This window comes from Saccopteryx leptura, chromosome 6, assembly GCF_036850995.1.
Source record: "Saccopteryx leptura isolate mSacLep1 chromosome 6, mSacLep1_pri_phased_curated, whole genome shotgun sequence".
Taxonomy (NCBI): Eukaryota; Metazoa; Chordata; class Mammalia; order Chiroptera; family Emballonuridae; genus Saccopteryx; species Saccopteryx leptura.
In genome coordinates, this window is record NC_089508.1 from 56,534,529 (window position 1) to 56,559,511 (window position 24,983).

General features: G+C 44.6%; 1 protein-coding gene across 6 annotated transcripts in view; it reads right to left on the reverse strand.

The window, feature by feature from the left end:
* TLN2 (talin 2) overlaps window positions 1-24,983 on the reverse strand; it is a 462,611-nt gene that overhangs the window by 197,670 nt on the left and 239,958 nt on the right. For all 6 annotated transcript variants that reach the window (XM_066344644.1, XM_066344645.1, XM_066344640.1 and 3 more), the window contains 6 exons: window positions 13,992-14,163; window positions 12,126-12,223; window positions 10,435-10,564; window positions 9,530-9,682; window positions 6,835-6,977; window positions 4,554-4,681 (listed from right to left, as the gene is read on the reverse strand). In XM_066344644.1, the coding sequence (XP_066200741.1) occupies window positions 4,554-4,681; window positions 6,835-6,977; window positions 9,530-9,682; window positions 10,435-10,564; window positions 12,126-12,223; window positions 13,992-14,127 (788 nt within the window). In that variant the 5' untranslated portion in view covers window positions 14,128-14,163. The remainder of the gene's footprint in view (window positions 1-4,553; window positions 4,682-6,834; window positions 6,978-9,529; window positions 9,683-10,434; window positions 10,565-12,125; window positions 12,224-13,991; window positions 14,164-24,983) is intronic.

Below are 24,983 nucleotides of genomic sequence, written 5' to 3' on the forward strand. Positions count from 1 at the left end.
ATTTAAGATTGGTTGAATCCATTATGTGAAACCTGCAGATACAAAGGGCTGACTGTTTTCTGTTGAAAAAAATCCACATGGAGGTAGACCCGTGCAGTTCAAACCCATGTTGTTCAAGGATCAGTTGTTTTGTTATGATGTCTAATATAGTCAGAAGTGTTTCTATCTTATTTTGTATATTCTATTTTCCCACGCTTTTTCTTGTGTTGGTCCCATAATCCTCTGTATACAACTATTATATTGGTCAAGTTGTTTGTATTGTTTGTATTTCTTCTCCACACCCCTCCCCCACTAGTTTGGAAGTTACACAGTATCTTTCTATTCTTTTAGGCTACCAATCTTTCCCCAAGATTTTATTATGGAAACTCTAAACACTCACAATGCTGAAAGAATTATACAGTAAACACACTGTACCCATCACCTGGAACTATCTTTAGTTTTATCACATATACTTGATTTAAGGTCTAAATTTTACCAGTACATCAAATCTTTGATACAGTAAGGTCCATAGAAGGCTTCAAAACTCTTCTTTCTTTTTTTTTTTTTTCTTCTATTTTATTAATTTATTCATTTTAGAGAGGAGAGAGACAGAGAGAGAGAGAGAGAGAGAGGAGAGACAGAGAGAGAGAAGGGGGGAGGAGCTGGAAGCATCAACTCCCATATGTGCCTTGACCAGGCAAGCCCAGGGTTTCGAACCGGCGACCTCAGCATTTCCAGGTCGCCGCTTTATCCACTGCGCCACCACAGGTCAGGCTCAAAACTCTTCTTGAACTCATTTCTTAAAGTTTTCCACTATGTTTTAAAGGGGCCTGAAGTTAGTCATTATCATAATAGGTTTTCTTGTTGCCATTTTAACAACTAATTCTTCTCTACCACATGTACTTTCTATTTTGCCAATTCATTGGTCGACACTGCTTTCTGTACCAAATTCTTGCCACCTCTCTAGAAGCAATTCATAGTAGTCCCCATAGCCTGCACTACAACTTTTTAAAATCCTAAATAAACCATCCTGCGTTCAAAACACAGGTAAAGGTTAGACCTTGTTGAACTCAGAGCCAAGCTTTGGCTCTCCATAACAACGGTGTCACGTGTTTACTGGCCAACAGACTGCAGGCTCAGGAAGAGCAGAGAATGAGTACGGATTTCCTTGTAGCTTCCCTACACTGGGCAAGAGAGAACACACACTGAGAGTCCTCCACAGTTACAGAAGACCATGGGGCATGCTTTCTGAAAACACAGAAGAGCACCAAATATATGTGTGATTACTGAGTTGTGCTGTAGGTGCTTCATGCTCCCACAGATGTCCCTTTCTGGAACTCTGAAGATGCCCTGATGAAACTGTCATGTAGACAGAGCACACCAGACTGGAGTTGGGGGACGAGCCGTTTCCTGGCTTCCAGCGCTCCCTGGTCCTGGGCCTTGTCGCTTGCTGTCTGTCTCTCAAGCACCTATTTTCTCCATCTCTGGACCCAACGGGGGATGCTAAGTAACCCATAAATCCATGAAAATTCAGAAATTCTTTTAGTCCCTGATTTTCATTATCTAAATAAACACCTTCAACAAGGTGTCATCGAGTTCAGAAATCATTAAAAGGCCTAAAGATAGGAGGAAAAGAATCTCATAGTATGATGCTGACTCTGAGCAAAACTGCTAAACAAATTTTCAAAACCTCGAAGAGTTTCAAAAACTCACTCTAACTATACCTTTCATCCGGTCATGTGGGTAAAGTCTCGATCTGGATGCATTTCAGGCTGGCCCTCCGACTAGTCCAACCTTCTCACGTTTTTTTAAACTCTGAATTATTCAAGAAGATAGTACCTATGAATGCTGGATAGGGAAATATATAAAGCCTGGCAAACATGTTTCCCAGCCATTCACCAGGGAAGCCCAGGCATATTACCCCCAAACAGGCTCCAATGATCCAATATACATTTGGGGAAATGTGGCCTTGCTGTTTAGTTTTAATTAAAAGGAGACGAACATTGTCAGGGAGTTCTACCTGCATGGTGTGTGCAATAATGTACACAATTAAATATCCACATTAGATGAAATGCCCCATTACCTAGACTAAATTTGGTCTAATGAAAAAGTAAATCAAATTCATAAGGAAAAATAATTATCACCAGGCACAATATGCTTGTTTTGATTTGTAATCTTAGTAAGAATACATATACCACTAGAGGCACAAATTTCACATTTTCATCTTAGAAATAAGAAAACTGACTAAATACAATTGCTTCACTTTGGCTACCTTCAGATTATTATGAGAAGGGACATCTTTAATGGAGTGTTGGTCTGCAGCATTCAACAGGCCTAGAAGTTGCAGAAGACCCTGTGAGAGCAATAGCAATGCTCCATAGTGTCTGTAACCCCTGCACAAATAGTCAGTGGTACAAAAACATTTGCTATAATGTAGTTGGTACAACCAGTGACACTCAGAAAAAAACCCAAAGGACCTTGTAATCACATTTTAAAGTACTTTCTTAATTTTGCTCCACAGTGGGTGACCTGTGACAGGAACAATTTTGAAAGTAGGGTTCCCTTTATAAATGACAAGACCTAGTGTGAGTAGTCAGAAGTGCCTTGCAGAAAAACAGAACAAAACAAAACTCTGTGTAGCTGAACAAGCCACTCCCCTTGGGGACTCTGTTTCCACAGGTATCACATAAAATACACTGAGAACTAGCTGTCCCAAGTCTAAAGAAAAGGCATTAATGAAATGACTGGGGTAGCATCATCATTTTAGGCACCCCAAGAATGGCTACATTTATATCACCTTTCTCACCAGGGCCACAACAGGCTTACAGTTAACAAAATCTAAAAATAGGCAAGCATCATAGTTAAAAATTTGGGGTTCATAAATCTTTTCTCCATTTTCTCCTGCTCTTCGTCAATCATTCAAAGAAACAAAAGATGTTGTTTTCTCCAGGGCCTAATGAGTTCTTGGTGTTTATCAATTTCCATGGCCATAATCCACAGTATCTGACATACTTCACAATCTAAATGTAGCTGAGGAGCCAGCTGTGAGGTTAGAATGTGAGAATACAAAACTTCTAAAAGATGGTGTGCACATGGCCTTTCATACAGCGTCTGGGGTGTCACAGAACAGAGAGCACGGCAGGCTTCCCGCGGCTCCTGCAGGAAGGAAGCCAGACCCACCGGGTACAAATGAGCCCCGAGGAGCACTTGGCCATATGACTCATCTGGTGAATACAGAACAAAAGAAGTGACGGACCTGCTCAAAGCCATTCTCAAGGTCACCACAGAGTATATTGTAGGAAAAAGCACCGCTTTGGAAAGACTTCCTGGGATTCATTAATCCAAGGGTAGAGTTTTTTGTTTTTGTCTTTTTTAACAACCCATTTTAGACCAAAAAGTACATTGGTCAGGCATTCTCTGACATGAGAAGAAAAGTCAGGTTTTCCTCTTACTATAGGGCATATACTGGTCCCTATTACTTTCCACTAAAGTGAAAGTAGAGTCAAGGGCAAATAAACATTTATGTTTTCCTCTCCCCTCAATACACTTGGACACAGTACAATGGATGACCTACTCAACACATCTCATGCCGGCACATCCTGCAGGAAATCTGACACCCATCCACCCCCACTCAGCACAGCTCAGACCCCCACTTCCAAAGCCTCTACAAGTTGCATTCTAGGTGAAATCATGATATTAATCATGTCAAGACTCTCTGAAGTGATTTCTTTTTGGCTCAGCCAAATGTTTCATCTGCCCTAGGAGGAAGCAGAAGAGAAACAGAAAAGGGGAGAGGGTGATAAAGGGATGTGACCACAGTTAGAAACACACAAAACCTTTGGGAAAAATATATAATTATATCTTTCAAATATAATTTGAAAAAGCCCAATCTAAACAGAGGGGAAGAGCGCCTCAAACAGCAGCCACGGTGTGGCTATGCTTGTCCTCCTGGGTATTTCTAGGAAACTAACCCTGATGCCCATGTTCTATGGGGCCGGAATGAATCTGTAGGATTCGCTTTTTCTCCCATCTTCGAACCAGAAGGAAAAAAACCCCATCCTTGTATAAAGAAGAACCAAAGACCAGAGGGTGAAAAGAGTGGAGAAGTATTTAATGTGCTGATCATCCTTTCAGAAACTGATAAAGAATGTGAGGCTCTATCTTCTATACTATGCTTTTCTCATATAGGAATCTTAAAAATATTTTTTTTTAAATGACAATATTTGGCCCGGCATGAAGAAGGAATGTTCTAATGGGCAGAGGTTTCAGGAGATGGAGGAAGTGAGTTCTTCAACTGAGCTATTTTAGGACAGGCGAGATACTGTAGCTCTGTGTGCTGCGGTCGAGAGGGAATCACAGGCTGCTGAACCTGCAGCACAACCTTCACCGTCAGCCCGACGCTGGATTGCCAGGCGGTTTGCTTTCCCTGAGGTCTACAAATTTGATCATACACTCAACCGAGTAAAAGCTAACCATCTCGCAATTGACCGAAGTGAGGGACAGAGTGCGTTTTACATAGCTAGCTCAAAAAATAAGTAGTGAAAAGAAAAAAGAAAACCAAAAAGATCATTTACTCTAAGAATCCAGGTTTGTGTTTATGCTCCACGTGAGGTCCAAATTGTATCTGCGCTTGAAATCCACCAAAGTCACAAGCTTTCTCGAAGGAGACTGGGTGGGAGCCGTTCAGGATATCATCTCGAGCCTGAAAACACAAGAGGAAGCAAAAAGCATCAGGAGCGTGGGGGAACGACACCTTCTGCCCGTTGCCACGTCCCTGCCCCTGACTGACACGCTCCCATTCCTGAGGAAGCCTGCCCCGTGCAGCGAGGTTTGTGCCAGCCGGCCCACAGCGATGCTGTCAGGACACTGTGGGTGACTGCAGCACAGTAGGGTTAAGGCGAAAAGAAAAGTCTTTTCCCAAAATTGCCTATAGCAGTGACCAGTGTATTAAAACTAAAGCGTGAGTGTAACCTCAGAAGGTAGAAGTAGACCATGAAAAATAAAGGCAAAGAGACATCCTTCACAAATGACCAGGTTCATAAAGAGGGGGAAAAAGAAAGACAATATGCTTTCTACAACCCTCAATCATAAAGTAAACAGAATTATCTAGAGGTAAAATCAACCCAACCCCCCCCTCGCCCCGAGATAAGTAAGAATGAAGGAGGAGAGGCAGTCAGACACAAGAACTCGATACTGCAGACATGGAGGGGAAATGGGAAGCAAACACACAAGCTTAGAAGCAGACACTCACTATGTAGGAAGTTCTCTCAGTTCCTGACACATCACAGCTGTTACTATGTATTCCTTTTCTTTATTTCCTTTCCCCATTACATGACCTCCAGACCTCTCTCAGATGGGCATGTTAAGCTATGGCTCTGAACCTTAAGCAGGCACCGTCTTTTTGCCCTATCTCCCTTCCTTCTCACCTTCCAGCCTCTCTCCTCCCAGCTCTCCTTCCATAACCCTCTTTCATCCATGAACTAAGGGACCGGCAAACTTTTCCCGTAAAAGGCCAGGCAGTCAACACATCACACACGTGTGCCACGCTCTCTCTGCCACAACTACTGAATTCTTCCATAGGAACAGGAGAGCTATTACAGTAAACAGTAATGTGATACATGAGGGGACTGGCCGATGTGCAACATGGTAACAGACAAGCTGTGTTCTAATAACACTTTATAAACACAGGTGGGGCTGTGGCTGTACTTTTCCCTGTGGGCACATAGGTAGACAAATAGAAGGACAGCAAAAGGAAGGAGGAAAGGAAAGAATAAAAGAAATGAGAAAGGAAGACAGAGGGATGTTTTCCTTGAGCCAAAAGAAACCTTGGAGACCATCTAGTGCAGGGGTCCCCAAACTTTTTACACAGGGGGCCAGTTCACTGTCCCTCAGACCACTGGAGGGCCGCCACATACAGTGCTCCTCTCACTGACCACCAATGAAAGAGGTGCCCCTTCCAGAAGTGCAGCGGGGGCCGAATAAATGGCCTCAGGGGGCCGCATGTGGTCTGCAGGCCATAGTTTGGGGACGCCTGAGTGGAAAGCTCACACCTTACACACTAGGGGAAGTGCAACTCAGGTAAGTTAAAGGACTTTGTCTGAGTTTAAACAATTAGTTAATAGTGAAGAAAAAAGGTATTGAGACAATATTGTTCAGCTAATGAGAAGTACTGATTTTCTAACCAGTATGTGCTTATTGGGGTCGGGAACCTATGGCTCGCGAGCCAGATGTGGCTCTTTTGATGGCTGCATCTGGCTCGCAGACAAATCTTTAATTAAAAAAATAATAACGTTAAAAATATAAAACATTCTCATGTATACAATCCATTCATTTCCTACCGCTCATGTTCATGGTTGCGGGTAGCTGGAGCCAATCACAGCTGTCCTCCGGGACAACACCAAATTTTTATTGGATAATGCGTAAGGTACACGGGTCATTGTATGGCTCTCACGGAATTACATTTCAAAATATGTGGCGTTCATGGCTCTCTCAGCCAAAAAGCTTCTTGACCCCTGGCTTATACTCTAAGATGTTATTAGCTAAGAAAGCTTTAGTGCATTTCAAATGGTGAGCCAGTTCAGTGCCACAAAGCCAGGCAGAGAGAGGGGGTACCAGCCACCAGGTCCTGATCTGGAAGGCCAAATAAGGGCTCTCCTCTAGATGACCATCAGCTCATGTCAAAGGTCAACCTGCACTCCAGCCAAACACGTGTGAGGAAGCCCGAAGCAGCGCCCCCTGGAAAGGCATGCCTTCCACATGAGGGAAGCCAGAGCCCCACTCCTGCTCCGCACAAGCCACAGCCAGGGGCTCCCTGAATTCTCACCAACCTCAATGTCTGAGCATCAAATACGGTACCTGAACATAAAGCAAGTTCAGCTGCACAGGGTCTCTCGAGTCCACATTCTGATCCGAGTAAAAAAACTTCCGTCTAAGCAGCAACGTTTCGTTTTCATCAACTCCTTGTTCTCTGAATGTTCGGCTGTGATCCAGCCAATTTACTGCAACACAACAACACAGATAAAAGAGCCGTGTTTGTGTCTCCTCTTAGTTTGGCGATTCATCAAAATGGCAGCATAATACAGATGCGGATTTCTATAGCGCTGATACTCAGCTATCGTTGTTTCTTATATTAGAACTGTGCATTTTTAACTTTGCAAAATAACTTCATGTATGCCATCACATACCATATGACACATTGAAAGGAAATGAGAGAAAATTCCCAGCCATTCTTTACCTTAGTTAAAGCCCCACAATGAATTTATAATGAATTTATAATATGCCACTTCTCTCTGGGGGTTAAAAGAAAGAAATTAGTGTTCTATGCCAAGACAACCAAGTTAGCATTTTCCTTTAAGTCAAAAGTGGATACTTTGGCCTTATCAGGTGATATAATTTATAAGCTTTGAGCATAATGAGTTGCCTCCAACCCAACACAGAAAAGAGAAAAATGAAAGTAACAGGCGGGAGGGGACACCAGGTAGGGGAATGACAGAACCCTGACCATGGCCCAGCTTGAATCTCACTCATTCAGAGAACGCTGGGCTGACATCAAGGTGCATAAGAATAGAACACTCCTTTGTCCTTTCCACAGCTCTCATTCCCACAGTCCTCCCTGGGCTTAACATATATACATTGTAAGTATTTATTACAAGCCTCACTAGATTATAAGCCACTTTAGCACAGGGAATGTGTTGGACTGACCTCATCTCCCATAGTACCTAAGAGAGTATTATGCACGTTATAAAAATCTTTGGGATATGTTGACTCAAGTCTCACTTGGAAAGAAGTATACAAATGGAAATCAAATAAAGTGCAAGCATACACGCACACACACAGAATGGAGAAAAGATCAGAGGAAATGAAAGTCCCATTGAAGATCAATAAACATAATGACAATGATGACATTGTCCCAATGCAGCAGCAAGAGCGAGAATAATGAAAGAAAGATGTTGGGAAGGTCTAAGTGACCTGTACACAAAGCAAGATCCCGTGAGGGGTGGAGGGTGTCAGGCAGCCAGGTGCGCACAGCACAGGCTTAGGGGACACACAGGCAGTACATAATGGCTTTTCCAAATATTAACTGTGTGGCCATGGAAAATCAGATTCCTCTGATAGAATTACATTACCATTTTGTACCCCTAAGGAGATAATGTATCTAGGCAGTGGTCATTAATGGCTGTTAACATCACAAAAAAGGAGACAATCAGATACAACTTCATGATGGTATACAGGTCTTTGTTTATACCAACTGGCTACAATAAAATTGGTTTCATTATATTTCATTTCACTTAAAGTCTCAGGAACCTATCGATGATGTTAAATAAGGACTTACTGTACACAACATCACATATGAAGGAGTCTTTTTTTTAAATTTACTTATTGATTTTTTTAGAGAAGGGAGAGAGAGAGAGAGAGAGAGAGAGAGAGAGAGAGAGAGAGAGAAAGGAGAAGAAGGAAGCATCACTTGTAGTAGTGGCTTCCCACAGGTGCCTTGACCAGGCAAGCCCAGTCAGGGTTTTTGAACCAGTGACCTCCAGCATTCTAGGTCAATGCTTTATCCACTGTGCCACCACAGGTCAGGCAAAGGAGTCTTTATTTTTTTTTAAATATATGTACACATGAATCTAATCAAGCCTCCAGATCTTAACAATTAGAAGGGACAGAGAACATGTTAAATGACACCATAGCTATGTAATCAACAAAATCTAGATTATGAAAAACTCTATACAGTAACAGTCTGGTTTCTTGCCCCTAAAATTTTTATTTATTTATTTATTTATTTATATTTTTATTTTTCTGAAGTTGGAAACGGGGAGGCAGTCAGACAGACTCCCGCATGTGCCCGACCGGGATCCACCCGGCATGCCCACCAGGGGGCAATGCTCTGCCCATCTGGGGCATTGCTCTGTTGCAACCAGAGCTATTCTAGCGCCTAAGGCAGAGGCCACGAAGCCATCCTTAGCGCCCGGGCCAACTTTGCTCCAATGGAGTCTTGGCTGTGGGAGGGGAAGAGAGAGACAGAAAGGAAGGAGAGGGGGAGGGGTGGAGAAGCAGATGGGCGCTTCTCCTGTGTGCCCTGGCCAGGAATCAAACCCAGGACTCCTGCACGCCAGGCCGACGCTCTACCACTGAGCCAACTGGCCAGGGCCTTGCCCCTAAAAATTTGAAAGAAAAAAAAATTGAAAAGATGAAGGGAAGTCCTCAAGACTAAAAGTGGTAAGCAGCATATCATTCAACATTTGGACCCCAGTTCATTCAAACAAACTGTTGAAAAAATTTTTTTAAAAGGCAACAGAAAAAAATGTAAACATGGTTTGTATATTTGATAGTTAAGAGATTACTTTTTTCTATGAGAAACGGCATTTCAGTCCCCCCCCCTTTTTTTTGTCTCAATCTTTTAGTGGCACAGACCAAAATATTTACAGATGAAATAAACACAAGTAAAACAAACAACCCCACCACACACCCCGCCCTGGGTCACAGATGACGAGGGAGGAGAATGAGGCTGGGCAAAACCACATTCCCCCACCACGCCTCCCCAGACACTCACAGTCATCGTCAGTGTGAAGCTTAGCCTTCAACTTCTCCATTTTCCTCTCGTCTCGTAAGAGTGTCCTGTCTTTTTTTAGCGTACCCGTCCCTTCCTCTTTCTTTTCTTCAATTGTTTCTTGGATTAGAGAGTATTCTTCGTAGTTGGTTATTCCTAAAAACATAAGTCAGGATATATTATCTGTGATTACACACTGCTATCTCCCTTTCCCACGTGGGTCCCGTATCATCCAAGGTAGCCCTGGTGGCAAAGGACAGAAGGAAGCCTTCCCGAGGAGTGGGGAGGGGGCACCCGTGGAGTACGTATCAAATAACTGGCTAAAAGGGAGCATTTTCAGATAGTTCAGTTGTACTCAAAGTGTCATGTTCAATGCTTCCATCTAATTTTTAAAAAAGTACAAAGGAGAGATCATGCAGAATAAGGCAAGACAACATCAAACAAGAAGTAACCAGAGGAACTGGGCTTCCTTTGAACGAAGAGTCACTAAGACAGGCCACGCTCCTTTCTTCAAATATGTGAAGGGCTTCATGGGGAAAGGAAACAGACGTACTCTCTGAGGAGATTAATGGAAGTCACGAGAAGAAAAGCTATGTAACAATCATAGATAGGCTGTCCCGATGAATCTTTACAAAGATATAGAATTCCCAGCAGTCGATGAGGGGCTGAATTATATGAGTTCAGAAACATTATTCTCAATTTAAAAAATTCCTTATCTTTAGAAAGGGAAATACAAACTCTCAGTTTTGACTTAGTGAGAAATTTAATACAGGTCATTGGGTTTGCAAGTTGAGAGAATGATCACACTCTCCTGGGACTAGGACACATTCAAGCAGTGAAAGGGGATGAGAAAAAGAAGAGGTGGGCAATTAAAACAAAACCCTAAACCAAGGCACGTGACTACTCACCTATCCTGCTGCAGATGGTCACCAGGAGCTCCCCAACTGTCTTCGAGTCGTCCACCATCACTGTCTTCACAGATCCATCCAGCATCCGGATTTTCTGAGGTCTCTGTTTCTTTTTATATTCCAAAATATCCTACAGCAAAACCACACAAGCACTTTATATTGCATGTGAAACTAGATAATGAACTGGGCAACTTTCTTTCAAAAATGAATGTTTCCTAGCACCACCTGATTTCCTCCTTCAAAGTGTTCATGAGACTGCCACTAATACAGAAACTCCAGGGCTAAGTAACTGCTTTCATCAAGGTTTCTTAAAATTGGATGGTGAAATTGCACCCAAAGAATACATTTATTGCTCATACTCATTGAAAACTACTCTGTAAAACGGAAGTAGCCTATGCCCTCCTGACAGGCGGGGAATGGTCTGCTCCAACAAGAATTAGCAGTAGAAAAGTCCTGCTTGCTTTTTAAAAAGACAGTAGTGTATTCTATAATGATCTCTTATTCAGTTATAAACAATGTTTAATATCCATGTCATGAAGGACATAAAAAATAGCCCCATAATTCTTCACAGTTTGTCTATCACAGTAGAACTGGTTTTCACTGTAATGGCAAGACCACCTAGGGGCATTAAGTTTGGGAATTCTTTTTAATTTTTTTTTTTTTTGCCTGACCAGGCGGTGGCGCAGTGGGTAGAGCATCGGACTGGGATGTGGAAGGGCCCAGGTTCGAGACCCCGAGGTTGCCAGCTTGAGCATGGGTTCATCTGGCTTCAGAAAAAAAAAAAAAAAAAAAAAAAAAAAAAAAAAAAGCTCACCAGCTTCACTGGCTCACGCAAGGGGTTACTCAGTCTGCTGAAGGCCCGCGGTCAAGGCACATATGAGAAAGCAATCAATGAACAACTAAGGTGTCACAACGAAAAACTGATGATTGATGCTTCTCATCTCTCTCCATTCCTATCTATCCCTCTCTCTGACTCTCTGTCCTTGTAAAAATATTAAATAAATAAATATTTTAAAAATCACATCTTAACAATAGAATTATAGAGAGGAAAATTAATTGTCACCATGTACTTTACTCTTGCTTTATGGAATAGTGACCCATCTGATATGTATATTTCATATGCCAAAAGCCAGTATCTCGAAAGTTAAGCAAAACAGAACGTTTAACACTTTTTACTCACTACCTCTCTCTACTTCCATAACACAGCCATTTTTTGTTGTTATTTTTGCAGATAGTTAATAAACTTACATGTAATATGAACTTTCTTTTACAAAAATAAAACATGAACATTCCGTCTCTGGCTACCCTTAAGATTATATCTTTCTTTTCTCTCTAATCACTCCTTACTCTCTATCACCACTCACCAGGATACTTCCTACACAGTTAGAGGAAAATGTTCTCTCTTCTGCCGTAACTACCAAGTCCAACAGTGGCATGTAGAAACAGTCTTAAATACCACCCTCAAGTTGCTTTAATTACTCTGTGGAGTTTCCAGAAGTTGGACTGCTGATCTTTCCTGTCAGTACCTGGACAGCCCTGACAAAGTATGTTAGTCCAAGGCTATTAGCAAGATGCCCTTGGATGAAAATAAATTATTGGGTTTCTCCTTTTCTTCCAAGCATAATTATGTTGGCTTCTGTAAAAGACTCAGGGACAAAGTAATAAAAACAAAAACAAGATCAGCAGCATACCCCGTTTCGCAACATGTAGTAATCCAGTGTTCTGCCCGCTTCCAGCCAAATTCCTTTCCTGGGGTCTTCATCGGAGAGAAACAGCCCATAGTCAGAAGCTGGAGAACGAACAGAAAGGAAAATAGAACACAAAGTAATGATGAAGCCATCACTGCAACCCAGGGACTGAGTTTGCTGACTGGGCAAGAAGGCGAGTCTGCTCCTTTAGTAGAGAAATGTTTCGTTTTGACACCATGAGCGGCCACTAGGACCAAAATAGATGGGGAGGAATAAGAACTGAGTTGCAAAACCGATACTCTCAGACAAGGCTTATGTTTCCTAAAACCAGTGGGTAGTAATTGTGTTAGAACTTAGGAAAATATCAAGAACAAAGCAGTCTAAATTTCTTTCTACCTGCATCTATCTGGCTTTGTTCCTTATCGTTGACTATAAAAAAAAACAGGCCAAGAACTGATTAAGAATGACAGGATGGACATAGAGAAATGTAGGAGATGATCGTCTAAGCCCAAAGCCACTAGGCACAGAGGGGCCCATGGGGCCTTTACTCTTGGAATTACTCCGTCATCCCAGCACAGCTTTACAGAAGAGGAGTAGGAGTTTCCTGTGTAATGAAGCCTCTGCTTCCCCTTGTCACCAAATTATGAAAAAATTTGGAAAATTAAAGCCCATGTTTTCCAAAGAAATCCCCTTATCTGACTCGGGAAGGACAAAAAGTGGCTCCAGAAGGAAGGCAGCACCATTTCCTAAGGATTTGTCTCTTGCTTGATGTCATTCAAGGAAACCTCAGGGACCCAGGTGAGGGTCAGAGTTCCTGCGGCTTCTCAGGAAAACAATTTCAGGATCTTTAAAGGTTTACACTTTCCGAGCGATAAAGCAATCCAACCCGAAGGGGTGGGGGTAGTGAGGAGCTTGGGAGAGAAGCAGGACCAGAAAGGTAAAGACTCCAGACGTGACTGGACAGCTAGCTCGTACAGCACAGCTGAGGAGGCACACAGATTTTATTTCTGGGTAATCTAGAAATAACAGAGCGTTTCTGAATAATATAAATTGTGCTTTAGACCAAAAAGGTCAGCAGTTTTGTGAGACACACATCTTCTGAAGAAAACCCATTCTACCTATAATTATTCCTGATGTCATGTTTGATTTTTATGCTTCCAATTTTTAAGATAACTCTTCCACCACTTTCAGACTAACAGTTTATCAATTTGGGAGTAGTCCCAATTTCTCAGGTGTCAGGCCTATGATCATTAAATAAAGGAAGGAAATGTAGAGAGAAGACAAAGGGAAATGGAAAAATTGTGTGAGTTCTGAGTGGCTTTTTGTTTAAATTCAGGTTAACGGGGGTCAACGGTTTAACTGAGTATCAAACAAAGCATATAAAACAAATGCCATTTTAAAAAAGGTTTGAGATAAAATGTACCAAGGCCCATCAAAGTATTTGAAATACAAGGCTTTCCCCAGGTCCCGATGGCAGTTAATGGTCTTCTTCAGGCTGCTGGCAATGGAAGGTTTTCATGCATGAGAAACAGGGCTCAGGATCTACAAAACCAGCCACTGTCATAGCAGCTTCATCTGTACCTTACAGGCAAATGAGATGATGTGTCAGAGAGTGACCTGAAACACTGCAGAGCACAGTGCTGATACAGGGAAGGGTTGTGATGACTGGCATCCCTCGGTGGCAGGTGTGGTCATCATCACAAGCCTCACACAGGAAGCAAGTCGTGTCCAGGCTAAGGAGACATTACATTTGAAACACGGACACTCATGGGCAGGTTTGGAGGGCAGAGACTCCCGTCCATTTTCTGCCCTACTGAGTGAAGACCGTACCAACACAGTTCAGGAAACCGGTGAATAGCCAATGGCTACCTTGGCCAGTCTGTGCCTCGGGCACCCGCTCCCGAATGACTCGACACGCGTCGTACACGGCTGTGGACGGCTCAAACTGCATGGTCTTCACCACGTTGCAGTGGCGGACACAGATCTTTAAGGACAGGGCCACCATCTTCCTAGATGATCTGAAGACTCTCCCTTAGAACATCTGGGAAACACAAAGAGACAAACCTCAGTAGTCATGAAAACTGTTCATCTTGAGGAAAAAAACACTAGGACTCTGGAACAGCTTTAAAAATTTAAAAAAGAGTATAAAAAGAGCAATTAAAGAGAATACTTTGGATAAAGCCATATTAAAACCTAGATTTCTGAAAACTTTAAGAGCAGCCTATAGTTTCAGGGTTAACATTTCCACGGTACAACAGGTAGAGGCCCTTGCGAGGAAGGAACACAGAGTCCCCAAGCCTCCTCCGCTCAGGCCGTTCTCCACCTGGGGTTTTCTAACGGGGGTCCGTGGGAGTAGCATTTCCCAGGTTACTGTCCCTTGGGTGAGAGGCGGAGAGCTCTGGGCAGCCACAGCGTCTCCTGAACCTGCCTCTGGCAGCACGCTCAGAGCCTGGGCTTCCTCCCCACTAGCTCTTGGGGACAGAGGAAGAATCACCAGTGTCCTCACAGGTGTTCCTCCACCACACCACGTACCGGAAGACTTGACTTCTGACAACCACATCGCCAGGAGACTGAAAATATGAACAAGGTACTCTGGACATTCTGCCTCGATTTTCCACAAATAAAGTAGCCGTATTGATATCAGACCGGCATAATTCATGGAAGAATTGAATGCTGAGGAGACACGGATGCCAGACCAATGTGTAGCCATTTACTAGTGCTGCCAGAATAGACTATTTTAAACACCCACAGTGTGGCAGACGGCTGTACACTCTCAGGGGTCTCAAGGTGAAGAAAATGCCTATTCAATTGTTATGTTATTCAGACAAGCTACTGGGATATTTTGGCTGTCATCCAGTTCAATAGCTTTAGGAAAAAATAGGTTTGTGCTAGGTTTGAATTTATAAATGATTTCTTTTTAAAATTTAAATTCAATAATTTAGTGCATTTACTTTGAATTGGTGGCTTCTAGTTTATTTCACTTGTTCTAGTCCATGGCCAGGAAGTTACCCCCTCCCAAGCCAGCCTCCATCAATGCACACCTTGGGCACAAGACGGAGGCACCTTCCTTACCCCTGAGGACCAGCACAGGCTTATCCAGCTGTCATCTTGGCAAACAAAATAAGCACTTTACGGTTAGTAGCTGTTAGAATCCTAGAGCTGCATTGGATAACATAAACCCATGGGAATTTTTTTATTTTTTATTTTTTAAGTGAGAGGAGGGGAACCAGAGAAACAGACTCCTGTATGCACCCTGGCAAGCCCAGTAGGGGGTGATGCTCTGCCCATCTGGGCAATTGCTCTGTTGCTCAGCAATGGAGCCATTTTAGCGCCTAAGGAAGAGGCCACAGAGCCATCCTCAGTGCCTGAGGCCAACTTGCTCAAACCAATCGAGCCATGGCTGTGGGAAGGAAAGAGAGAGAGGAGGAGGGGGGGAGAAGGTGTGGAGAATCAGATGGTCGCTTCTCCTATGTGCCCTTACTGGGAATCAAACCCAGGATCTCCATATGGCAGGCCAATGCTCTACCACTGAAACAACTGGCCAGGGCCTTCCATGGGAATTTCAAACTCACACTCTTTTGTCTTTTATTAGACAATCTTTGGAGGGTAAAGCTATACCAATAACACTCTGTATGCCTCTTTCACACTTAAGAATGCAAGTGCTAAGAAGCAGTGAGGTGGCCAACATGCAGAGAGGACTGCTGACCAAAGAGACTAGAAAATGGGTGTCTCTATGTGTCACTTCTTAGCAGGCTTGTTGATTGCTGGATTCCTAACAACAGGTGACTAAAGTCACTTGGATACAGAGGACACTTTTAAACAGATGCTTTGGTGCCCACGGGCAGGGTGCACATACACTTTCATGAAGCAACCATTCAGGTCACCCATCTATATAGTCATTCTGACCTCTATTTACATTCTGAATAAATTAACTCTATGAAAATGAGAATATTTGTTACTTGAGAAATGTTAAGATACACTTCTCAACAAACAACAGCAGTGTCCAGTGGGAATCTGCCCCAAACTGAGTTAATTTTCTATAGCCGGGGCAGTGGCTAAATTGCTGACACAGCAGAGGAGTTCAAAACATCCTATGATTTTCCATCTACAACAGCAAGAACTTTTTTGTTTTATTTATTTATTTATTTATTTTCTGAAGCTAGAAACGGGGAGAGACAGTCAGACAGACTCCCGCATGTGCCCAACCGGGATCCACCCGGCACGCCCACAAGGGGGCAACGCTCTGCCCACCAGGGGGCGATGCTTTGTCCCTCCGGGGCGTCACTCTGCCGCGACCAGAGCCACTCTAGCGCCTGGGGCAGAGGCCAAGGAGCCATCCCCAGCGCCCGGGCCATCTTTGCTCCAATGGAGCCTCGGCTGCAGGAGGGGAAGAGAGAGACAGAGAGGAAGGAGAGGGGGAGGGGTGGAGAAGCAGATGGGCGCTTCTCCTGTGTGCCCTGGCTGGGAATCGAACCCGGGACCCCTGCACGCCAGGCTGACGCTCTACCACTGAGCCAACCGGCCAGGGCCAGCAAGAACTTTTAAAGCCACATATAGAAGGCTGTATCCAACTCTCTCTATGCAGGCATACATAACCAACCAATCAAATCCCCAATTTGGGAAAATCAAATTTAAACTCTATCTAGCAATAGACACATTTTCTGTAATGTATATAGTTTGTCCCCAGGATCTGGTGACAATGTCAAGTTTCATAAGCCGCTGAGATCTATGAGCATGGCTGGTGGTAAGATTCCGTGGAGAAGACCACAGATTTGACGTTGTCATGGATGCAATTTATGCGATGATGGGGTGCATCAGAGAGGATGGGATGATTAATCTCTTCCATTCCCTGAGAACAGGAAGTAGTATAAGTGTCCCTGCATGAAGGCTGATCCTCCCAGGCTACTAATTAGGCTTTCTGAAGAGCAAATGAATGTTCCCTACAGCCAAGCAGGAGATAGATTCAATCAAAGGAAAAGAAAGAGCCATGACATGAAGCCACAGCAGGACAGAAAACACACAGGCGCTCAGAAGGAAGCAAAAGACACACAGGGGAGCAAGGAGAAAGGGGCCAGTGAAGAAGCAGGGAGCAGACAGAAGCAGAGACCACAGCACGGAGGCTGGGAAACAGCAGAGAAGCCCACAGAGCTGGAAAGCAGAAGGGAAAGAGAAAAGCATAAAAATACAACCCGTGAAGAAAAATCTCTAGACAAAACAACTGGAGGCACAGGTATGGGGTGGCACATGTCTAACAAGTTGTTGGGTTGTATTCAGTGGGAAGGTGAATGAGAGCCAGCTACAGAGCAGGAGACATAACAGGAGAGGGTGTTACCGTATTTAAGTCCTTGGCACTGGAAAGATCAACTAGGGAGTGAGCAAGAGAGAGAGACCCAAGGTCTGAGCCCCAGAAAGGTGCTCTAAAGTCAGGACAACGAGAAGGCACCGGTGATTGGTGAGGGAGGAGAATGGAGAGGGGTGAGGTCAGAAGGAGCAGCAAGCAAGAGGGAGAGATCCACGGTAGTAAATGCTGACAGGGTTCGGGGAAGATGAGGACTGGAACAAAAACTGCATCTAGGAGCTTGGAGATCCACTGGCCGCTGAGATAGAGGAGCTTCGGCGGTGGGTGACCAGAGCAGTGGGTTCAGGAGAGAGGGGAGGAGAGGGGTTGGCATGGCAGACACAGACTCATCCTTGGAGGAGCTTCTGGAAGGGATAGAGGAACAGCTGGTAGCTCTCATTTATGCTTTTAAAAGGCTTTTATCCAGAACTACGCATCCTAAGGTTGCTGCCAACTCCGTATCCCTACATTACCTATTTTGTGTCCTTAGGGGCAGTCCCAGATCAGCTAAGTGCCCCTCCTGGAGGCAGCGCCCATCACACATGGTCTCCATTCATGCTGCTGCCTGGGTCCGTGTGAGTGCAGAGAAGCAGGTGAGTCTTGGTTCAAGGAAAGGACACTCGGCCAGGAGTCTGGGGTTCAGGAACACCGCCAGGCCTTCGATGCCTTGGACCTGTGCGCCCCATTACATCTCTTCTTTCTGGTCTTCCGAGAGCAGGACATCACCAGCTCCCACGAAAGGAGCTGCCTAGAAGACACTCACTCATTGGCCAACTATTCTCATGAGATCCCTTTGCCTCTCCATCTGAACATCTCATCAGGAAGGCACGGGCAGAGGCCACTCTCCTTAGTTCAGGGTAGATGCTTAACAGAGCAAGGGACACCAGAGGTTCACTACAAGGTTCACGTTCTCAACTTTTATACCATCTCACGAACAACTACTGCAAACACCAACATCACTACATGGGAACACATTATACAAAAACACCAAAACAGCAAACCAGTCACTCTGAAAGAGCACCACAGAGGTCAAAGACGAAAAGACTCCAAATTCTTCATGTTTCTCTTAGCTCTCTGTTTTATTAGGACTAAATGTTCCCAAGCATGCAGTTTCCTTCACGGAAATGTTAAAAAATATAACCACAAATTATGTACATGAACACTGATTTATAAACTATACAGGTATGTATAAAGACAAGGTATTTTCATTATTCTAATGCAAGAAGATCACCTACTTAAGAAAACCTCAATGAGGTCCGAAGTCAGAGTGCCTAGTGATTTCATCCTGCTCCCACAGGGAACATGGCACTGAGCTGCGTCTAGCATCACTCACAACAGAAGACACTGGCTGAACAGACACTCGCTGGAATTAAGTGTCCTGACTTATGACAAAGAGAAAGCACGGTTAAAGCGTATAGCAACATAGAAATGTTCAGCTGAAGATGGGTGAGTATTCTCAACACTTACGAGAAGTCTCACCACACAGCCACTAAAGCCCGGGGAAAACCACGCGGCTCAGACAACGTGCCGTGATAAAGCTCAACGCTCCTCTCCACTGAGATATGTTCAGGGCAGCACAGCACCAGTATAACCACTGGGCATCCACTGGGCATCGCTTCCCCCTCACGTGTCCTCACCCCTCTGCCTATCCCGGCCTCTGCAGGCAGGGAACCCTGGAGAGCTGACCAGGTTTCCTTTCCTGGTTTGGCTGCAGGAAGGCTCAGAGTGGATGTGTGTGCCATTTCTTGTAGTGTAGTTAAGGTCTAACCCACCTCTCTGTCATGATCCTGCCCTTGCTCTATTTTTCTTTTACCCCAATTTGAAGGTATGCTTTGCTGGACCTTAAGTTTTTTTTTGTTTGTTTGTTTTTGCTAAAAGGCAGGGTATAAATTCATAAAAGATGCATTACTTTCCTTTTCATAATCTCCTCTCACTCTGACCATATTTGCCTTAATTGTATGTGTGAAGGTCACCCGGACCAACAAAACCCTTCTGTGCTATCCATTGTGGAGGATGAGCCAATGGAACGAGTGGTGAAACCCGGACATTCTCGTTTTAAAGTAAACACTTTCCAGTCCCAGGGAGCCGTAACCAGCCCAGTATGATGGCAGCAAAGGCTGCCCAGCCTCACCCAGTCCACCCTGGACAAACAAGCCCAGTTCAGCCAAGGCCTCCTCCTGTCTGAAAGACATGTCCACTATTGGTCAAGATGAGCCACCACCCCTTGGGTCTCTGCCCTGAGAAGTGAGGGCCATGAGGTGCTCCAACCCCATCCCTGCCTTACCGGATGCTACACTGAGCTGGTTACTTAACTGCAATCTGCCTCAGCCTCCTCCCCTATAAACCGGGAGACAAGAACAGATGCACCTATAAGGCTGTCAGAGAATTAAGTTAATACGTTAGAAGGTGCACACAAAGTGCAGGTCAGGGTTTGGTGCTGTTACTGTCAGTCCCGGGGGTGGGAGAGATGCTGGAGCAGCACACTGCACTCAGCCACCACCTGAGCTGCGAACTTCATTGTACTGGTAACTGTGCATGTGTTAATTATTATTATTATTGTTATTCTTATTACTATTATAGGCATTAGGGAGCAAAGACAGAGAAGATTCTTGTCTAGATGGAGCTCACCATCTAGTACACCCTATTCATTCTACAGTTCCTGTGTTCATCCTTATTCAAGCCGTACGACATGTTTATTCTAGATGGAGAACTATCGATATTTCAGAAGGAGCTGTGAGGCGGAGTGTTTGTGGAGCAGGTAACTTCTAGCACCCAGGCTGTTCTGTCAGAGGTTAGCGGGATTCTCCGACCCCCAGAGCACAAAAGAAAGAAATCACACCCTATTCAGCAGGGCTGGCACCACAGTAAACCCCTGTGCAAGGACAGCCTATGGGGGGTGACACTGGCTCTGAACACTCCCCTGCAGAGCAGAGGTGTCCTGTTTGGCAGGCAGGACCTCAGGGCGGGCCACCGTGTCTCAACAGGACGCTGGATCTTCAAGAGAGTAACAGCTGTCCACCATCCCCATCCTCCCTTGCAGCCACTGACTTGCTTTTGACCCACTGGAAAACTGCTGCATTAAATTATGATAGCTGGGCCCTGGCCGGTTGGCTCAGTGGTAGAGTGTCAGCCTGGCGTGTGGAAGTCCCGGGTTCGATTCCTGGCCAGGGCACACAGGAGAGGCGCCCATCTGCTTCTCCACCCCTCCCCCTCTCCTTCCTCTCTGTCTCTCTCTTCCCCTCCCGTGGCGAGGCTCCACTGGGGCAGGGATGGCCCGGGCGCTGGGGATGGCTCCTTGGCCTCTGCCCCAGGCGCTAGAGTGGCTCTGGTCGCAACAGAGCAACACCCCGGAGGGGCAGAGCATTGCCCCCTGGTGGGCGGAGCGTCGCCCCCCTGGTGGGCGTGCCGGGTGGATCCCGGTTGGGCGCATGCGGGAGTCTGTCTGACTGTCTCTCCCCGTTTCCAGCTTCAGAAATAAATAAATTTAATTAAAATTATGATAGCTGTGCCTGTGCCCCCTTACGGCTGCTCCCCTCTCAGCAGGAGAAACGCAGCCCTGTTTGATAACAGCGTCCTATAATCAACTGTCAGCATGAAACGACGGCCTATAGAACAGCTACCATTCATCTGTGTTTACATTTCAGTTTCCTGTGAACAATTCTGTTCTCTCAAAAAAAGAAAATGTCCTAGAAACAGCGTCCCCTTTTCTCCACCCCTTACCTGCTCTCTCTCCCCGTTTCCAGCTTCAGAAAAATGCAAAAAAAAAGAAAAGAAAAGAAAAGCGTAGGCGGTAAAGGGGTACAGAAGAAATGACTGACCACACACACGTGTGAACTTAGTGGCAGGCCAGGCAAGTCAATAAAAATTCCAACCAAGTGGTTGACACACAGCGCTGCTTCGCAAACTCCATATAAGTCCCTTGATCCACGGTGTACTCTCGCCTATTCCCAACACACCAGTAATAGACAATATACACAACACTGTATCAGGAATACATCTGCCATGAGAAGTCCACCTCCCCCACTGCCCTCTGAGAACAAGGAATGTAGCATCAGAGCCACCTTGGGTGTCGAGGCCCTAGCACAGGGCCCAGCACACAGCTAATGCTTAATACATGTCTGTGGAATGAACATGTATTCCATGGAAAGATTTGGAAAGATTTAAACAGCTTTTTAAAAATTAGTCATTACGAATCATTCACACTAACGTCATAACTGAAGGATAAACAGAGGGCAAACACCCACCAAACCCAGCTATTTCTACTCATGGAAAAAACCTGTCCCATGGACCACAGAAGCTTAATCTCATGGCAGACAAGATGAAGTTCTTCAGTTTGGCAAATGAGAAATTCCAAAGCCACGTTAGTCAGGAATACTGGAAGGCTCCCCGAGGGCAGGGGCCATGTATACCGCCCACCACGTTACCTGCCACAGAAGACTTAATATGTGTTTATTTAATGCACAGATGGAGAGCAAGTCAGTGTTTCTACCTCCACTGACAGAACCAACAAGCATGCTTGTAACATGGAATACAGAATGACATGAAAAGACCTTTGATATCGTTTTCCATTTTCGATGATGAAACTATAATCTTGAGATCAAGAGACCTTTTCTCAAGGCCCTTTATTAATGATGATACCTACTTACCAGGAAATTCGGGGGGTGGGGGAGTTCACTACAGACCAATCAGAATGCTGGCCCTGCTGAGGAAGGGCAGGGTGCAGAGATGAACAGGAAGGCCTGCTGAAAGGAAGGGAGGCAGACACCTATGTGTTCCTAGTGCTATAATTTTTCTTAATTTTTATTTATTTATTTATTCATTTTAGGGGGAAGAGAGAGAGAGAGAGAGAGAGAGAAGGGGGAGGAGCAGGAAGCATCAACTCCCATATGTGCCTTGACCAGGCAAGCCAGGGTTTTGAACCGGCGACCTCAGCATTTCCAGGTTGACGCTTTATCCACTGCACCACCACAGGTCAGGCTATAATTTTTCTTGGAAGTGATTTTTAATGCACCCAGCATTTTGAAATGTATGGGCAATCAGGCTCACATTGCCTAGCCCAAGGATCAGGGCCCGCCATCCACCCACTAACACCAGCTGTAAGAACTGTCCATTTTAACAAAACTAATGTATTTTCAATCCCTGCTATAACTACCTCTTCGGTAGCCCATATGGCCTACGTCTGTCAGAAATGCACCACCCCATTTTCTTGTCCAGTTCTTCCTGGTTACTCTCAAGCTCAGCATCAAGCTGCACTTCTATAAACTAGTCTTTCCGATCATCCCCAGCCGGCAGGCTCCCTGTCCTCTCCTAAGTTCCCTGGACTCTCCTGTCTGTGCCCCTCACTCCGACACCAGCCCTCCTCGGCTGCAGTCTCAGTGGGACATACAGGAGCTGCTACACCTAATGTTCACCCGGTACTGAAGAGTTTCTGTGGCACTTCTGTAGCTGTCTTTTCCCTTGAAGTGCTCGACAGGTTACAAAGGAAAACAGATTTTTATTTTTTATTTTTTTGCATCCCCATTTCACACATAAAAACAGAGACTCTGGGAGGACAGGTGAATTCCTGGCCTCCATGAGGAACGTACGGTCACCTTCTGCCAGACCACAGAGAATGCTGAGCGGGCCTTCCAGCAAGCTCACTGGGCCTCCCTGTGCCAAGACTGCTGAATCATCGTCCACACAGCTCAGTCCTCTGGGGGTCTGCCTCCCAGTCTCGTACAAGTTCAAGAAGGAAGAAGGCTCCACACAGAACTCCGATTTTTGAATCCTTTTATACCTGAACTCATTCAAATGATTTGAGGCTGTTACAAAAACAGATATGATAGAAATATAAAAGGTCAGGGCCAAGAAAAAAAGCGAAGAAAAAGAAAAGTAAAGGTCAAGACCAGGAGAGTTGTGAATTATTTACCATTCGTTCGGATAAGTGGGAATAAACTCATCTCACTATTTGTTTTTCTTCCTTCCTGACCCTTGGTAACAAGCCCATAAAATCCCAGGAGAGCAGATTCTGTAGGCTACAGCCAATGTTAATAAACACAAGCTTTGTCACTATGGCACACCCCGGGACGGGCACTGATATAACTAGCTTTTACTCGGGAAGCATAGAAAGCTTGGTTCTACAATGACCTGGAAATAAGTATTCAGTGTGATCGGATGGAACCCGCAAGAATGCGTGAAAGGAACTTCCCACAAGTTCCTTCTCTGGTCCCCTTTTTTGTGCCTGTGCTGAATGTAATGTTGAAATAGCAGTGTGGACTTGGGTTGTGAAATGACAACACAGACCACTGTGTTTGGTTTCACTTTAGAAACGGAAGAAATCTCCCACTTCCCAGCTCCATTCTCTCTCACTGAAAGGATCTTCACTACTGACCGCTGACCGGTGGAAAAAAGGCTGCAAACCCACAGCCTCGTATCACTCAAAAAGGCAACAGTGCATGCTCAGGCAATGATGAATTCTGAAGAAACAGAGAATATTAAAAACATATGCCTGCCACTTACCTATGTTCATCCATTAACCATAAATCAGAAGGGCATTTTTGTTAAGAGCCCAGACCTAAATATTTGACATGTAAGCAGAGAACTGAAACAAATCAAGGAACTTAACCAAAATGTACATGTCTGGAGATTCCGAGTCCCTCGGCATACTATCACAGTACCAGTCAGCATTCGTGCGCAAGATGAGATTTCCCAGAGGATCCTCATTTCTGTGACTGCTCATTTCAAAGATCACCCTCATTTTATACCTAAAAATCACAATGTTTCAGTTAAACTAAACATAGCCTGTGGTTCCCCAATCTCAGGCATAGATGTCATCAGTCCAGCTCTCGGCACAATATGTGAATCTTGGCAGGAACTTTCCCATTCTCCTGAATGTAGGAAGTAATAATACATATATTTTCTAAAAGTTCTTAAGTAACAGTTGCAACAAATATATTTAAGCAATTATGTGCCTGTCACTGATTCAAGTTCTTTTTATAGGTCAAGTCATTGAGCCTTCAACATAACCCCTTGCTAATAAGGAGTTCAGCTTTCCTCCAGGCAACGCACCCAGGACACAGGGTTAATGTGGCTTGATAGAGGTCACTGTACCGGGGACTCTGCCTCGTGCCGTTTAAAACAGGAAGAAACATGGGAGAATATAGTGCTTATCTTAGGTGAGCAGTAAAATGGGTGATACATGCATTGCTAATTTTTTTTTTTACTTTCACATGTTGCATGATTACAATACCACACACTGAACTAAGCACTTTACTTAATGATTCAGTGAGAGGTGCTACTTAGCCTGGATAATCAGGCTTAAGAGGCTATGTATCCTAAGTAACAGGCACACACAGAAGGAAGGGGAGGTTTAAACCAGATCTGTCAGAATCCAGACTTCTGTGTCTGGCCACACCCGCCAAAGATAAACTCTGCTAACTGTCTGACACATCTACTGGTGCTTATGCATAATTTCATGTAGCTGAGATGACACACTCTATATAACTGTGTTTCCTGATTCCTCCCCTCCCCGATCACACACACAG